This window comes from Antennarius striatus, chromosome 6 (genome assembly GCF_040054535.1).
Source record: "Antennarius striatus isolate MH-2024 chromosome 6, ASM4005453v1, whole genome shotgun sequence".
In the NCBI taxonomy this organism is placed as follows: domain Eukaryota; kingdom Metazoa; phylum Chordata; class Actinopteri; order Lophiiformes; family Antennariidae; genus Antennarius; species Antennarius striatus.
In genome coordinates, this window is record NC_090781.1 from 4,031,544 (window position 1) to 4,049,173 (window position 17,630).

The window sequence follows — 17,630 nt, forward strand, 5'->3', positions numbered from 1 at the left end:
TTTTATTGAGTCGTGTTCTGATGGGACCATAAAGACATCAATGAAATGTGCTTTTGCCACCAGCATTGTATGATCTGTCAGATGTAAGAGCTTTTCCATCACAGCTGTGCTTCAGACACAATCTTTACATGTCGGCTTCATTTCCTGTTGAACTCTCACTTCATGTGTCTTGTGCGGTCCCTGTCGCTTCCCATTTTCTTTTCAGTCATAGTCACGGGTTGCCTATTTTTCTCAACAGTACTTGTCTTGTGATCAACTTTTCTTTTCACTAACACCTAGCTGTGCTTAATGGATTACCTTTATACATATTCCTGTAACTTTCAGTTAATAGTCAATGTAATTTAGTCTTCGATTAGACATTCAAGAGACAAAGATGGATTGATGCATTTTCGGGTTTCTGTAAAAGTTTGCTCTGTTGTTTACCTGTGTATTAGAGTCCATATTCCACATTGGTTATTTTGGTTTTAAATTTCCTTAACCCATTGTCATGGATACCATTTAATATGATGAGATACTTAATCTTCATCATTTATTTATTCCAAACTTATATCATTGTAGAACACTGATTTTCAGCAGCTTTAGAGTACATTTCAACAGTCTTAACATAATTTTCTATTAATGTTAAATGTTTGTGTTTATTATTTTGAGAGGAATGTGTATTTTTTGTGTTCCATTTCTTTTACTCTCAACTTCCAACCTTAGGTTCTGTAAAATGTTTCATTATTACTGTATATTTCATCCATGAAATTCCAAAATTCTTTTTTTTAATCTTATTAATTTTGCTCTATATCTTTTTACACCTTGCTGTTTTGGATGGTGTGTGGGAAAAGGCGGTAAGTTCAATATCAATTATTATTTTTAGCATTCATTTCAATTAATTCTGTTTTTTGTAAAAACTGATACTAATCAACATTTAATACTGTCTGATCTGGCAGCTTCAGGTGGAGTCCTACAGCCCAGTGGTAAGTTTTACCTAAAAAGTACTCATCACGTGTTAAATACTACATATGCAATCTGGATACTCATATCTCAAGCTGATTGTGATCCCCCTTTTACTTTACAGTCGGCACAGGTGTTGGTAAATATGAAATGTCTCTCTGTTTTTAAGAGCCTTCAATAATCTATAATTTACAAATTCCATTGAGACAGTACACACTTGCATACTCAGTGCCTTGTTAATTTTTCTAACACAGGTGGCGTAGGTCTTGCAGCGCCATCTAGTGGTAAGATCTGTTTTCTCTTATTTCTTGCATACAACAAACTTGAAAGCGCATTTCTGTCATTTTTGATGATATAATTGACAGTATAGAACATTACATAAAGTATGAGTCTCTTATTTATTTCAGCTGCAACTGGTGTTCAGCAACCTGGAGGTAGGCCAATATTTATACTGCGGTTGAATCTGGTAGGTCACATCATTAAAAGAAGTCCAAGGCTGTTTAAATTAATCCACTGGACTTCAAAAAAGTTTCTTGAAGATGTTTCACCTCTCATCCAAGAGGCTTCTTCAGTTCAGAGCTGAGTTAAAGAGCTTTGGATAACCATGACCTGGATAACTGGGAACCTACACAGACATTAAAAGAAGTAATTTACAATCACTTGTCACAGCTACAGACTCTAATGATAAAGATGCTAAATATTATTGTTTCCAGCCCTTGGCATTGGTGCAGGCAGCAAACCAGCAAAAACTGGATACCTACCAGGTACGTATTTACCTTCAAAATCCAGGTAATATTCTTGTACAACAATATTAACAAAATGTTTCCAAGTTGATTGCATGGCAATATTATGGATTGCCACGTAATTTGTAGGATAAGAAAATAAAAATTACAGTGTATGGCAATACGTATTGCCAGACACCGTATTCATCCATGTGAAACATATCCTTTACATCCGAAGATTGTCTGTTAAATAATTCAAAATATGAATCAAAAATGTGTTACTGAATGCAAAAAAATGATCAGTTATCTCTATCGTTCTATATATCTGTCTGTCTGTCTGTCTGTCTGTCTGTCTGTCTGTCTGTCTGTCTGTCTGTCTGTCTGTCTGTCTGTCTGTCTGTCTGTCTGTGTGTATCTTTAAGTACTTTATTTTTACATTTTACATTTTCTTTGCTGCTAGCTTTGTCATGAAATTCTGTTCATTCCTCTCTCGGTGGCTTACAGAACTAAACAATCATTGCTAACCTCCCAAAAACTAATTCCCCTATCTGAGTTTATAGATTATTCATTCACACCAGGTTTATTTAAGCAGCAGTTGTTCCCTGAGGAAAAGCAACATCAACTCTTTTACAGTGATACCTCTAAGAGACTGAATATGTTTTCATGCATCAGCACTTTAGCTCTTTGTTTGTTTGGGGGTTTTTTATTTCTATGTTTCTGCAGTTTTTTTTCCTGGAATCAACATGGAACCACATCATTTGGATTTCATTCAGTCCAGTGCCATCACATGTTAATATAAATGTTATTGTCCCAAATAAAAATCCATATAAGACAATAACAGCTACTAAAATTTTTAAAACATACACTATGATGAAAAAATACACTATACAGTACATACAGAACATACACTATAAGGTACAATAAAGCATTAGACATTTAAGGAAGTACCAGTTACACAGGATTCATCACGGACGTGATGAGATGACACACCATTTTCGATGTATACTGATGATAGGTCAATGTTTGTGAGCTTTGTTTTTGAAGTGTTTGCTGAGTATATGAAGACCATCCTTTGTTATATGTTCTAACTTCTCTGGCCTTTTAACAGGAGGACTTGTTCCAGGTGCTGCTGGTTATGCTTATGGTGGGACCCATGGACGTAAGGGCCCCCTGTTTACCACCCTATCACCTGTCTTGGTTTGAATTGTGGCACTCACTACTACTGTAATTTCTGTGCTTTAGTTCGTTATGGTGTTGGTATTGGTGTCGGTCCTGGTGTCGGTGCTGGTGTCGGTACTGGTGTTGGTGCTGGTGTCGGTGCCGGTGTTGGTGCTGGTGTCGGTACCGGTGTCGGTACTGCTGCTGGTGCTGGAAGTGGAGCTGCCGTGCTGCCTGGAGCAAAGCCTTTGAAACCTCCAGGCATGTGTTTACACGCAGCTACACCGCTTTGAAATCCTCCATCTAAAGTTTATCCAGACATGATGTGGAACTTCTTATAGTTCAGGTTGTTTTAACATTGCTGTGTTGTGCTTCTTTGCTCCAGTGGGTGGAGCAGGAGGCGGCGTAGGGATCCCTCTGGCAGCAGGAGGTTATCAAGGTCAGAACTTTTCATTTAAAACATTAAATAATACTTTATGTAATATACAGTATATAAGCTCCTGTTGATGTCAGTTATTGCAATAGGGTGAATTAAAAGCATAAATAGGAAAAAGTTCCGATTTCAATATTAAACAATTTTTTAAAATATACTAATAATTGCTATTGGATGGCCCCCTACACAAACCACACACAATGAGTACCAGGCAATAATGCTTCTTTTCTGTGTCATCACAATTCAGGGGGATACAGGCCATATCATCATGGTTATGGCCAGGGTATGTATGAGAGGAGGCTGACAAAATTAATGTAACAATGTTCCTCCAACTACAAAAATAAAGGAAGAATGTTTTGCACAGTTGATCCAGGGATGCCTTTGCACTGTGCCCCCTGCGCCAGTAATTGGCCAATATCCTTAAAGTACATTTGAGGGGTTTAGTGGGATGAGAAACCAGCTGACGGAAATGAGCTGCTGCTTTATTGGATGCAGAGTTTGCAGTTATTCTGGCAGCCTTTTCATGAACATTAGAGAGTCTTCACTGCATTAAACTATCCTGTCTCTTTGTTGCAGGTGGAGTATTGTATCCCTCTGCAGGGCTGGGTGGAGCCGGCGGTGGGGCAGGTACAACACCCATGCCAGATAGAGTAACAAGATAGTTACTGTCACTGCACATACAGATATAATGAGATTTATTGCATGTGTATAACTTGAGCCCCTGTTATTCAGTAAAAAAGTATTGATAATATCTTCATTTACCTTCTGATCGGTCTGTCACCACTCCTCCCCCCTCTCAGCATTCACCATTTGTTGTTCAATTACAATTTTAACGCAAAATCTACTATAAAACACTGGATTCTTAATTTCTTTCGATCGATCGTCCTCACATTGTTGTACACCAATTTGTGGGTTTAGCTTGTAAAAATAGAATCATTTTGTCTTTCGTTGGACGAAAGGAGGTCATGACTCGAGTGCATAGTTAATGATCGGGAGCGTTCAGGTCACTTCGGCTATTTCCGTCGGCATGCGTATATAGCGGCGCTAGCGAGCGAAAAAGTTAGGCTTTTTTACGTAAAAATAAGAACGCCACTGTGGCTACACAGTCTAAAAATCTTGTAGCCAATCTGGAATTTACTTCGCCTATGGCGAAGTGGCGAATGGCTAGCGGAAGCCCAGCAAGTACAGATGCAGTATTTACTGTGAGGATGTTGATAGAGAAGTACAGAGAAGGCCAGAGGGAGCTGCATTGTGTCTTTGTAGATCTGGAGAAAGCTGATGACAGGGTGCCCAGAGAGGAACTGTGGTATTGTATGAGGAAGTCTGGAGTGGCAGAGAAGTATGTTAGAGCGGTGCAGGACATGTATGAGGACTGTAAGACAGTGGTAAGGTGTGTGTAGGTGTGACAGAGGAGTTCAAGGTGGAGGTGGGACTGCATCAGGGATCAGCTCTGAGCCCCTTCTTGTTGCTATGGTGATGGACAGGCTGACAGACGAGGTTAGACAGGAATCTCCATGGACTATGATGTTTGCAGATGACATTGTGATCTGCAGTGAGAGCAGGGAACAGGTGGAGGAGAAGCTAGAGAGGTGGAGGTTTGTCCTGGAAAGGAGAGGAATGAAGGTTAGCCGCAGTAAGACATAGTACATGTGTGTGAATGAGAGGGACCCAAGTGGAAGAGTGAGGTTGCAGGGAGAAGAGATCAAGAAGGTGGAGGATTTTAAGTACTTAGGGTCAACAGTCCAGAACAATGGAAAGTGTGGAAAAGAGGTGAAGAAGCGTGTACAGGCAGGATGGAACGGGTGGAGGAAAGTGTCAGGTGTGATGTGTGATAGAAGAGTTTCAGCTAAAATGAAAGGAAAGGTGTACAAAACTGTGGTGAGACCAGCGATGTTGTTTGGCCTAGAGACAGTGTCTCTGAGGAAAAGACAGGAGACAGAGCTGGAGGTAGCAGAGATGAAGATGCTGAGGTTCTCTCTGGGAGTGACCAGGAAGGATAGGATCAGGAATGAGTACATCAGAGGTACAGCACATGTTAGAGGTTTTGGAGATAAAGTCAGTGAGGCCAGACTGAGATGGTTTGGACATGTCCAGAGGAGAGATGGTGAATATATTGGTAGAAGGATGCTGAGTTATGAACTGCCAGGCAGGAGGCCTAGAGGAAGACCAAAGAGGAGGTTTATGGATGTAATGAGGGAAGACATGAAGGTAGTTGGTGTGAGAGAAGAGGATGCAGAAGACAGAGTTAGATGGAGGCAATGGATTCACTGTGGCGACTGAAGGAAAAAGCCGAAAGGAGAAGAAGATTTAAAGGGTTGCGTTGCTGTGTTTTGTTGCTTATTATCTTAACGAGTGATAAAAACAAAGAGAAAGAATACAACCATATGCTAAAACAAAAGCGCCATAGCAGATGGCGCAGGAGTGCAGAACATTTTTACACAGTCAGGAATTAATTTGTGCCGCAGGTTGACGTCAAGACTCGCTGTCAGCAGTTCAGAAAACTTTCTTTTCCTCTGAGTTAGTTTAATGAGAGGTCATTTAGGATGGGTTGTTACCGTGACCTCATCTGAGCTTCTTCAGGGGCAGAAAAGACAGCAGCTGTACAAAAGAAATACCTGAAATAAAATACATCATTTCTGAACAGGCTTAGGGAGTCTTAGGGGTGGCGAGTGGGGACCTCCACATCTGCTCATGAAATAACCACTTGTTTGAGTCAATATTGCACATTTTATTTCTGCTGGACCTTGTAGCTTCTGGGAGTTGAGTGTAATCATACATTTCTGGCTAGAAATTAAAACTCATGGCCTTAATCCTTCTCCCAAGAGACACAGATATGTTTGAGCCACATATGGTTTCCTATTTTTCATCATTTTCAGAGAAATTTTTCAGCCAAAAAATTGAATAGTCATTGTTTAAATTCATATTCACTGTACCCTTATATGTTTCGATGTTGTCATTTTTTTGTGAATAGGTGGGGTTCCTGCAGTACCTGGATATGGTGGAGGTTACCCTCAACAGCCCTATCAAGGTACTAGTATTGCTTCCTCTCTACGTCTTTCATTATGGGAGGTTCAGTCTGGTTTTGTCTGCTGATGATAGATGGATACGGAATACGTCAAACATATTTCAGTTGATGGCAATCAGGACAGGGCCATCAGTTGTGTCATTAGTCAGTGGTGAGGACACAACAACACATTTCATAATAGATATTTCTGAGGGAGGCGGAGGCAAGAGAGAGGGTAAGATTAGAGAGAGAAGTCTTGTTATAGTGTTGATTCTGCTATGAATATTTTCCTTCACCGCTTTATATATGTGAAACACGAACGGAGTTTCAAACATACAGGGCAACATTTAGATTTAGTTTCAGTTTGATCCTATTAAACCCTTAAACTTTAAACTCTTCTCTTTCATAGTTTTGTCACTTCTGGGGTTTTTTTCTTTCTCCTGGGAAACCAAACATGAACCCAGACCTGCTAGCTGGGATCCAAACTGCCTCTGTGCATACGAGAAGTTAAAGAAAATGTAATTCTTTAACTTTCCGTCCTTGTTTCTTGATCAGGAATCGGATTAAAGCGCAGCTGCCAGCAGACAGGTAATACGGCTGGATGGCTGGAAGGACAGGAAAACTGATCCACTGCTTCCCCTTATTGAGAACTGAGAGCATAAAGAAAGAGAGGGGACATTTTACCACCCCCCCAACCCCTTCTTTTTTTAGATTCGTCCCATTCAAGTTTGGAAATCTGTAATTGAAAACACAAAAAAACTTACTGTAAAGGCTAGCCAGGCCAGTTTATCTCTCCTTCCCTTTATGTTGGACACTGATCTAAATCCAGCTTCTCAACACTTCTTCTATGTCGCTTTCTGTCTAAACTCTCTATTTGTTTTACCATTTTATGAGATGGCATATACTGAACAAAAACTTAAACACGACGACTTTGTTTTTGCTCCCATTTTTCATGACATACACATTTTCTAGGTACACAAAAAAAAACATTTCTCTCCACTATTATTCACAAATCTGTCTAAATCTGTGATAGTGAGGACTTCTACTTTGCCAAGATAATCCATCCCACCTCACAGTTGTGGCATATCAAGATGCTGATTAACAGCATGACTATTGCAGAGGTGTGCCTTAGACTGGCTACTCCTGCCACAAGTTTTGAGGGAGCGTGCATTTGGCATGCTAACAGCAGGAATGTCCACCTTAGCTGTTCTCGTGAACTGGATGTTTATATCTCTATCATAAGCAACCTTTAAAGGTGTTTCAGAGCATTTGACAGTACATCCAACCAGCCTCACAAAGGCTGACCATGTGTAATAACACCAGCCCAGGACCTGCACACCCACAAAGTACACTTCCAAGATCGTCTGAGACCAGTCAAGGATCTGAACACAATACTTGAAAGCTGACAACATCCCAGTTCTTGCATGCCCACCATACTCACCGGACATGTCACCCATTGAGCATGTTTTGGATGCTCTGGACTGGCGTATACAACAGCGTATTGCAGTTCCTGCCAATATCCAGGAACTGCATTGAAGAGGAGTGGACCAACATTCCATAGGACACAATCGACAATATAATCAACTCTACGTGAGATGAGATGAGATGTGTTACACTGCATGAGGAAAATGGTGGTCAGACGAGATAGTGACTAATGTTATGAGTCCCCAGACCCCCCATTAAAACAAAACCGCTCATTTCAGATTGACTTTTTATTGAGGTCAGTCTAAGGCGCGCCTGTAATAATCATGCTGTCTTAATCAGCATTTTGATTTTTGTATGCCATACCTGTCAGGTTGGATGAATTATCTTGGCTGAGGAGAAGAGCTAACGATCAGAGATTAAAACAGATTTGAGATTGGGAGCAAAAACAATATAATAGATTAGGGGGTTTTAGACCTCATTCTATGCATTTCACATTAAACTTGAAAAGGCCTGAATAGAAATATGATTATATCATAAATACATACATCCAAAATTCTAATTAGACACTTTAATAATTAAATAATTAATGTTCATTGATTTTGTTAAATGAGGGCTTTTCAATTTTATCTCACTGATGTAATTTCTAATCACTTTCACTCAACTTTTTAAAACACACAGGCCTACTTTTGCATGAGGGAATTGAAAAAGATTGAAAAGATGATGACTGGAATTTCCTTGTGATTGTAATTGGACAGCTATAAATTGTGAATTATATTAGGGTGTTGAAGCACAGTGCAATCTTTCTTCCGTCTGCTAAAAGTAGACTAAAACACACGCTTTAACTAAGATGACCTTTCTTTTACTTTTACATTTAAAATATGGATGTTACACGATGCTATTTCTTTAAACCTAGTTTCTTGAATGCTTGAGATAATCTCTGGATCGCAGACATCACCTGTTATGTGATTTACTCTAATGTCAACAGGGTTTCCTTCCCACATCCTGGACAGGATATTAACGATTGTAACAGATTCAACAGATAATAAATATTGCTGTCTCCTTTCTCATTTTTTATTGTCTAAAATTTTTTCCAAGGTGGATATGTGCCCGCCCCACTGACTCCTCAACAAGGTAAAAAAAACCCTCATCACTACAACTACATTTTTAAGGCAAAATCTTTTTCAACACAAGCATTCTGTATATTTAAACCTCCTTCCAGTTCTTCTCTCTTTCTGTGGGCAGAGGATGAGATGTCAGGTTGTTTCAGTGAGAATGGAAAACTCTGCATGCTTGTTGTTGCAGATGGCGCGGCACTATCATTACAAATGAATGATAATCTGCATTTTCCTTAACATTTGAGATTACTGATGTCTGGATTATTTCAAGAAAACGTGATTCCTTATATTACCACATTTAACTGCTTTAAAACACGCTAAAATTAGTGTATATTCTTCAAATTTACACAAAAATATATGAAATGTTTGATTAATGTGTCATTTTTCCTCGCGGAAATTACATCCAAAAGACTTAATTTGAAAACCAACACATAACTGGATATTAATCAGTTAAGCAATAAGAAACAAAGACAGAGAAAAGAGGGAATGACTTTCTTTCTGTCTGACCCGAGTGTGGAGTCTGTCAGCAGCTCAAACTGTTGACAAGGATGTGACCGTTCAGCTTCACATCCCTGAGCATTAATTTATAAAAATTTGTTCATATCACAAAGTGACATAATTTGTTCCAGTCTAGAGAAGAGTAATAAAATTCCCAACTAAATGATCACTCAAGTAACTTCCCTACTGTGCTATAAAACTTTGTAGACTGCATCTAATAAAAAGGTCTAAAAAGAATAAAAAATATTAAAAAATAATTTAAAAAGTAATACAAAGTATAAAGATTTCCTCCTCCCAATATATTGTTTGATCTCCCAGAACGAAATTATGATCTGGGTTTGGATCCAGTATTTCACTTTAATTTGTTATTTATCATTTTTCTTTTTTTTTTACCTCATAACATTTTTAAAGAAATGCCTGTCTGATGGCTAAGAAAGCAAAACGCTGTTGATACAAGTAAAGGAGATTTTGTGAATACCTTTATTGTGAAATCTGACATGATCACTGTGTTTTCTGTAGGGTCTCTGTTTTGTTTTTCGTTATATCTTTTGTAATGTCCATTTTAGAGAACACATGGATCTCTCGGATCTCTCATCTTGGTTATTTGTATCGAGACACCGTCCATGCATTTGGCCTTAGTGCAGAAATACTTTCAGCTCATTGAATTAAACTCAAATACACCATTTTCCTACTCTCACAGTTTCTTTTTCTTTCATCTTAAACTTTAGACCAGGGGTGTCAAACTGATTTTCACCGAGGGCCACGTCAGCTCAAAGGGCCAGATGTAACTTATAAATGTAACTAAATGTAAATCATGTAATGTAAAATAAATGTAACGACTTCTTAATGTTAAATAACTATTCATTTATTACTTATTGAAGTTATAAACATTACAGTTGCATAGAAAAAAAATGTTTGTGTCTCAGGTTATTAAACCCACAGAACTGCATCAAATGAGAATCAAACTATCCAAGTGGATAAAGAAAAAATAACATCAAACACAAGTTGGGACATTAACTTTATTTAAATCGTTTTTGTCAATGTTAATATGGGCTTAATTACTGCATTGTGGGAAATGTAGTTTTGCTCAAAGCACGTTTTTGACCTATTTATTTTCAGGCACTCTCGGGGCCACATAAAATGATGTTGCGGGCCTTAAGTTTGACACATGTGCTTTTGACAATGGTATTTTTGACATCATATTTTTATAATAGGCAGCTGAATACCATTATTTTAACTGGGTATGATAGAGTTCCAGTCTCTCTCTTATTTATCCTCCCTCAGTATGTACCTTACATGTTACTGTCTGTATACCTGTAAGTATCATCTATAAATCCAGCTGTAGTTTCATTCATAGCACCTCATGTTCGTCTAAAAGCACAGACATACTAGATTGTATGCAACTGATTTACCTTTTGAGCAGAAAAAATAAAGAATTCTAATTGATGTTGTTGTTTTTCAGCCAAAGCAGCCAAGTACGGCGCACTGCAGGGTTTCCTTGGTGCTACCGGCGGTGGAGGGGTCTATAGAGGTTAAGAACTTACTGGTGTTCACATTTAAGTCTTTCAACAGCTTGTGACAATTTTTTTTTTCACATAAAGATGCATGTAAAGCTACAAAAACTGAAATGTAATTTTGCTGGTCTTGGTTTTAGGTGGTGTTGCTGGATGCCAGGGTAAATACTGTGGGAGGAGGAAGTGAATTAGCTCTTGAGATCCAGGGCGACCTCAAGAAACCATGGTGCTACTGCATGATCTAGAATGTACATTTTATAAGCAAACAAACCCCATTAGACATCGTGTAAAGATGTTTTTTATTTACTTGACTTCAAAATCTGTTACATATGTTATACAAGCCCACCGACCCTGAATTTTGTTCCGATGTGACGCATTACTGACCGTACCTTTAATCATTAATACGGTCAAGTTATTCAGCTCTAACTCCCCCATATGCACAACCGTATTTACAAAAATGAGTGTGTTTGTGTCACCATATGTTGTTTCTGTGCATGAACGTGTGTGATTTTTCAGTTGTGTGAAATTCTGTCTGGATCAATGAATATGATTTATGAATGACTTCCCTTTGGATTTTAATCCTAAAACAAGGTGGCCTGTCCCTGGTGTTATAGCCTACACTGTCTAATCTGAATGTAAAGAGCTCATCACCTCTCTGACGTGACACAGGGATTGCCTTGGGCGACTCAAAAACTGACATAATCTGACCAATCTCAGCTTTGTTTTTTGGCTCCTTGTCTTCTCCGGTGCTATTTTTAGGCCTGCTGGGTTTGAAGCAGCGGGGAATCTGGGCTCCGGCCAATCCATCTGCTCTCGGAAATTTTGCTGATTCTAGTTGCTACGCAGTTCAGTTTTCTCAGCATTTTTTATGTGTGATGTTTGAAAAGCATTTCATGATTCCTGAACGTATACTGAAGGCAATAAAAACGTGATTCACCGCAAGATGTTTTAAAGGCGTGGGGAATCGGTGTTGCCTTTCAGTTCTACATAGATTTCTGATTCTACTCTGGCATATACATTATGTATGTATGAGAGTTTAATGTGTCACTGTCCTGATAGTCCTGTTTAGTCTGCTAAAATATTTTACATTCATGTAACTTGTGCTTATTGAGATTGTTTGCACCATGCTTTGACTCATAGCTTTATTGTTATCAGGAATTTGTGAACTTAAATAAAGAAGTATTTTGCATTTATTCGATGTTTAGAAATGTAATACAGAATATGTCCTTGTAAAATGGGTGTTCATGTGAGCCATAAACTCCCGTCTCTGCATTTACTTGAGCTGCTTTTTCAAAGGCTTGCTGACCAAAGGTTCATGAGCATTATTGCTAAGTGACCAGTAACAGTCTGTATTTGTGTACTGTAGTTTGTACTAATTTGATGTAAGTTGGCTTTGGTTCTTTCACTCTGTGCTGTGTAAGAACGCTCTATGAGCCTCACTGGGTCAGACTTTATGTGCCGTGGGATGCTCTACATCTTTATTTAAAACTGTTTTTATAAAGAGGAACAGTGTGGTTTTGCACTTTTTATATTTCCACGGCAGACATGTGACTTGTTCCCAGACATCCTGACATTTTATTTGCTTTATTAAATAACAAAATAAAATGTTTTAAAGGATTTTGTGTCTTCCAATGTTTTTATTTTCACATTCCACACCAGCATCAGCTTCTCCTGTGAGTTGATTGAAAACACTTGTCCCACTGTGTCGCAGTGGATCCGTTTATTCTGACCCACATACCAAAGACCCACTCTACTGGGGCTCTTTTGGTGGCATTGTTCCAACTTATATCCTTCTCTATAAATAAGATTTAGCAGATTTCTAAATCAGCAGTTTGTGTACTGCTTTAACACATTTTAACCCAACTTAACAATTTTTAGATTTTTGTAATGATTTTCCGGATATTTGCATAAAATGGGAATACAAACATGTTGGAACTTCCAAAACTCCTTTATATCAAGTAAGAAAAGAAATACAGGCTGTCCTCAAATGAGGACACTGGGTTGATACTGTATGTATATATTCTGGCCAAATAAAAGAATATTTCCATTTTCAGAAGACAATAAATATAAACGGTTTCTACTTCATAAAAAATGAAAAATGAACAAAAAATACTTAATTTAACATGTTCAGAAGCTGCTCATTCCTTAGAATGATATGGAACAAACATTCAACACCTAAGGTTACAGTACAATTTTTACAATAAGTTCTTTGGTTGAGGGACATTTCCTTTTGACTTAGTTTCTTGCCGCCAAACCTGCACATTCTTTATTGGTTGTACTGTGTCATGATTTCTACCAATTGTAACACATTTGTTGTCCACCCTTTTCACAATGGGAACTTCTTCATTCTGTAATCACATGTTCCTCTCGGTTCTTTCTTCATTGCATTTAATTCCTTCAATGGACACTTGCTGATCCTGTTTTCCCTCATTGCTCCCATGGTATTGAATCCCAAAGTCCTCAAATGAACATATTATCAAAGTATACATTATAAGAGAATGGGTTATCTACAACCAAGAGCATATTCAGCACCGCCTTAGAACTGAGCAACAAATCGCTGTCTTCTTCATTAGCAGACCCTTCGCCAATACAGATCAAAATTGTAGCAGTGTCCTGACACCACACACCATACCCAAAATTTATACCCAAATCGAATTGGTTTGCCCCGCATGAATTGCTTGACAGTGTTATGTCCATAATTGCACGCAATCATTTTGTCAACTGACAAATTCTCCTCCAAATTTTTGGAAGGATTCTTGAAGCATAGTAATCAGTGGCCTTATTTTATTTGTCATATTATTATAATATTTATTTATAACTTTTCTATTCTATCGGAGTAAACTAAATGACAAAAAACCAGATATACCAACTATGGTAATAAAACATGTAAACACATATCTTCACTAATTCATGGAGTGACTTAGATATTCATACAGTAATTCCTAACTGTGGTACACTTGGATCTTACCTTGCAATCTCTTCTGTACATAAAAAAACAAAACTCTGCCCACCAGAAGCTCCAGTCAATGAATGCTAGGCGTCATGTATGTTAGTCATTTTACAAGTTTCAAACGTGTTACGTTCAAGCTTTTTCCCGCCTTGCAATGCAAAACTTGTGTAGAACAATATATGAACATTATTTCTTATTAGAAATAAGAAACTCGTTATGGTTTGAGCTTGTTTCTTCCAATTGAGGCAGCGCTTCGTCTGATGCATATCGATTATGTAATGCCCAGTGTCCTCATTTCAGGACAGCAAAGTTTACGCCGTTCTATAGCCTACAATTGCAAGCCTATTTCAAAAATAAGAAAGAAAGCATATAAATAAACCCTTCTGGACACTAGTCACTGAACAGCAGCATACGCAGATCAAAATTAAAGAAATATTGGTAATCATCTTCATCGATCTCCAGAAGTGGATTTTTGTCAAATTTCCATGGAGTCTTTCTTTTGCATTATATTACATAAATGACAATTTTGCATCATATGTTGATGAATAAATATGTTGTTATTACCCTCACTTCATAATGTTGTTCTATAACCAATCCTTCTCATTATTTTCATAGTTTTTTATGCTGTCCTCAAATGAGGACGGAAATATGAAAGCTAAAAGAAGAAAAGAGAAGCAAGTTGACAGTAAAAGCTAACCCCCCCCCCCCTTTTTTTTTGCCGTAGTTGTACAATGTGTTACAGAATATTGTGTTGCTGAGGTGGACTGTTCCAGACTGCAATTGAAATTGATCAAAAGCTAAAACAAATTTTTTAAAAAAAGATAATTTTTGGGGAAATATAACACATCTCCGTCATTTCCACCACTGACCTGAAACATGTTTGTGTATTTCAATGTTTCATGTCAATTTATAGTGCTGCGGTCATGGAATTTGAATTGCCAAGCTGCTGAAAACACATCAATTCATCAAAGTGTAGTTATTTTGAAATTGCTCATTCAAAGTCTATGGCGGTCTTGAATCTTCCTACTTGTCCTTGTCCCCGCCCCTAAAAAAGCGTTCATTAACTAGAGAGCGTCTCTGATTGGTCAACCGGTGTCTTCCCCTTCCCAGTTCAGCTCGTCTATTGGTCGAGTGCTCCCTGGAGTGAGGCGCCGCAGTAACGTGCAGGAAGAGGCTGCAGGGAGCGACCGACACAACAACACGACCGCCGTGCGGGTTGTGGCGGTGGTCGGACACCCGTTTTCTTTTTGCGGCTGGGTCTCTCCCGTCCCGGATCTCCGTGTTGGAGTGTGAATGAGGTTGATGCTGCTCTGCTGCACCTGGAAGGACGGACGCATGGGAGAGGAGGAAGGTAAGGAGCCGCTGGCTGCATGCGGAGTGGGCGATGGACAAACGCGTCTTCCCCCCCCAGAAACCCGGAGGATGCGCCGCACATCCCGCCCTTTAGTGAGCTTATTAGATCTGTGTGTAAATTATCAGCTATGCACCACCAGTATTAGAGACTACATGAATCTGCAGAATGAATTGTTTTGCTCCAACAGAAGGTGTGTCTTTTTTGAGTCAATGCATCATCTATGGATGACACCCAGATGCCCCCCACCCCCCACCCCCAGGCTACGCACCGTGTATGGGAGCAGTTCAGATCATAAAATGTGTTCTGATTACTAACTGGTTGTCGTTTTTTTCATGAAAAACATAATGATTGTAATGCGTGGTCTAATGCAAAATTGCAACAGTTTAAAGGTGAAGCTTAAAGCCATGATCTTAATGCTAAGCAGAAGTTAAAAGTCTTATAAATAATAAATAAACACAAAATATATACCACTTAATGCTGGACATTTAACTTCTATGACATTTGAGATTTGTGTATCTAGTAATTAATATAATAACAGATTTTTTTTTTAAATTTACTTTGTATTTATTCATTTGCTAGAATTTTTAATAATAGGAAGAGTCAGGATTTGTTCCACCAGTTCAGATAGTTTACTGTACTTGTAGATCATAAACTGGTATGACACTGTATGTATTGTGAAAGCCAACTTCTTACTGAATGTGCATTCAAACATTCCTGTAATGATTAATGGCAGAGCTCTGTGTCAGCTTCCTAAGTAGACCCTTTATGTGGTGACTCATTCGTAATCCATACAGAGGTTATGTTTGTCTACATGTGCTGAGGTATTTGTGGCCTTTGTGAGAACTTTGCAGACAGAATATTTAAAGGAGTTACAATTACCAGGTAGACAAGTGCTCCACTGACAAGGAGATGAGATAAAGGATGTTAATTAATAAATAGTGAGGTGAGAAGAGAGGCATCAGCACAAGTCAGACCTGCCTATAAATCATTTGGATCAATAACCTTGATGTTTCTGTAATGAGCTAGCATCACAAAAGCTCACAAACACAGAATTCAGCTTGCAGAATAGAAGCAGGAATATTTTACAATGTCTGATTTCGTTGGAGGGAAAACGTGCAATAAATGCCCTAAAGTCAGTGTAGTTATAGTTATACAGGTATTACAAGCAGTTATTGTGATATCTTTTGTGTAGTTCTCAAAGGAGCACTTGAGGACATTGCATGGTGCTTGAAGCAGATGCACCTGAGGTCCCTGCCATCATTTATCACAGAGTACCCTGCTTCCGTACATATCATCTAATATTGTGGGTTCTCTATTTTGATGAAGATAATGCTGTTCTCCCCCCATATCTGCATCCAGTTCTCTGTAAGTGAAAGCTCAGTAACTGCAATGGCACGAGTAAACATGTGATCAGCTGATTCACCTCTCACTGTTCACCTGCATGTTGTACAAAATTGATTCTGATTCAAACAAGAATCAGAATCGATTTTAACAATTTCAGAGCTATGAATGATTTAGGCACTGTTTAATGAGTCATTGGTTGGTTTAATGACTGCACTATTTTCCTACCACAGTAATCCTTTGCTTGTTCGCACTTCAAGTTGCACGGCTTCACTACATTGTGGATTTTTAGTAGGTAGTCACGTGATACCGTACGCGGATTCTATTGGCTGAGAGCATCCGGCAGTGTGATGCGTTCCGAGACTCAGAGAACGCAGTGAAAGTTGGATATGAAAATACTCAGTCATGATGTTATACCAAATGTTTAGTTGTGTACTGGGATAGATTTTCCCATGGGAAGAAGTACAGTGCTGCCACTAATGCGTAGCTGACACAGATTCAGAATCATACACCCCAACAGTCGATCCTGATCTGGAAAATCAGCTTTTGGTTCATAAAGTTAAAATGATCAACATGTGACTCATAATGCAAAAGCGGGTTTACGTGTTCAGAGAATGGGGTGGTCTGTCTTTATTTGGCAGAAGACAAACAAAGCAAAATCACTGTGATATGGTCGTGTTGAATCTCTCGAGGAAACTATTCAAAAAGCGAGAACTCAGCAGATACGTATGTCACAAAAATGCTAATAGTACAGGCGACAGGAGAATGCTGCAGAATTTATTCTTATCACTTATCTCGCTGCTCACATCAGACACATGTTTCCACACGCAAAATTCATCATTAACTGGTTGCCATTTATACAGGTCGCCTCAAACTGCAGCACCAATAACATACTGCACGTTCCATTTGTTGGTGTCACCTCCTTTTTTTTTTTTACCCCAGGCGACACACACACTCAGGAGCTGCACTTATACTGACATTTTCTGCATTATATAACTTTTTTCACCATCTTATTTTGGAAGTTTTTATAAGTTTTTATTTCTTCATCATTTAGATTTTCATTTTCAACAGTAAATATGAATCTTACTATGTTTCAGTCCAAAGAAGAAGACTGTTTCATAGTAGTTACACAGTTAATAGTTATGTCTTTGGTGCATATGAAAGTTTTCTTTATCTT

The 17,630-nt window shown here is 38.5% G+C and overlaps 2 protein-coding genes across 2 annotated transcripts in view; both read left to right on the plus strand.

Moving 5' to 3' along the window:
- Nucleotides 1-40: 40 nt before the first annotated feature.
- LOC137596728 (uncharacterized) lies at nucleotides 41-12,425 on the plus strand. The gene is made up of 15 exons (XM_068317448.1): nucleotides 41-67; nucleotides 863-962; nucleotides 1,064-1,078; nucleotides 1,194-1,223; nucleotides 1,347-1,373; nucleotides 1,653-1,703; nucleotides 2,770-2,820; nucleotides 2,904-3,080; nucleotides 3,205-3,258; nucleotides 3,500-3,535; nucleotides 3,829-3,879; nucleotides 6,224-6,280; nucleotides 8,777-8,812; nucleotides 10,757-10,825; nucleotides 10,949-12,425. The coding sequence occupies exons 1-15, from the start codon at nucleotides 41-43 to the stop codon at nucleotides 10,993-10,995; spliced, it is 828 nt and encodes a 275-aa protein (XP_068173549.1). The 3' UTR covers nucleotides 10,996-12,425.
- Nucleotides 12,426-14,950: 2,525 nt separating this feature from the next.
- The window catches only part of limk1a (LIM domain kinase 1a), a 50,372-nt gene continuing 47,692 nt past the window's right edge, over nucleotides 14,951-17,630 (plus strand). The window contains exon 1 of the mRNA XM_068316752.1: nucleotides 14,951-15,109. Coding sequence (XP_068172853.1) covers nucleotides 15,052-15,109 — 58 coding nt within the window. The 5' untranslated portion in view covers nucleotides 14,951-15,051. The remainder of the gene's footprint in view (nucleotides 15,110-17,630) is intronic.

Excerpts from the sequence above, each read along its gene's own strand:
- LOC137596728 (XM_068317448.1), top strand. The coding sequence starts at position 41 with ATGAAATGTGCTTTTGCCACCAGCATT. Across the intron at positions 1,374-1,652 it reads TGGTGTTCAGCAACCTGGAG|CCCTTGGCATTGGTGCAGGC; the intron begins GTAGGCCAATAT and ends TATTGTTTCCAG. Across the intron at positions 3,081-3,204 it reads AAAGCCTTTGAAACCTCCAG|TGGGTGGAGCAGGAGGCGGC; the intron begins GCATGTGTTTAC and ends TCTTTGCTCCAG.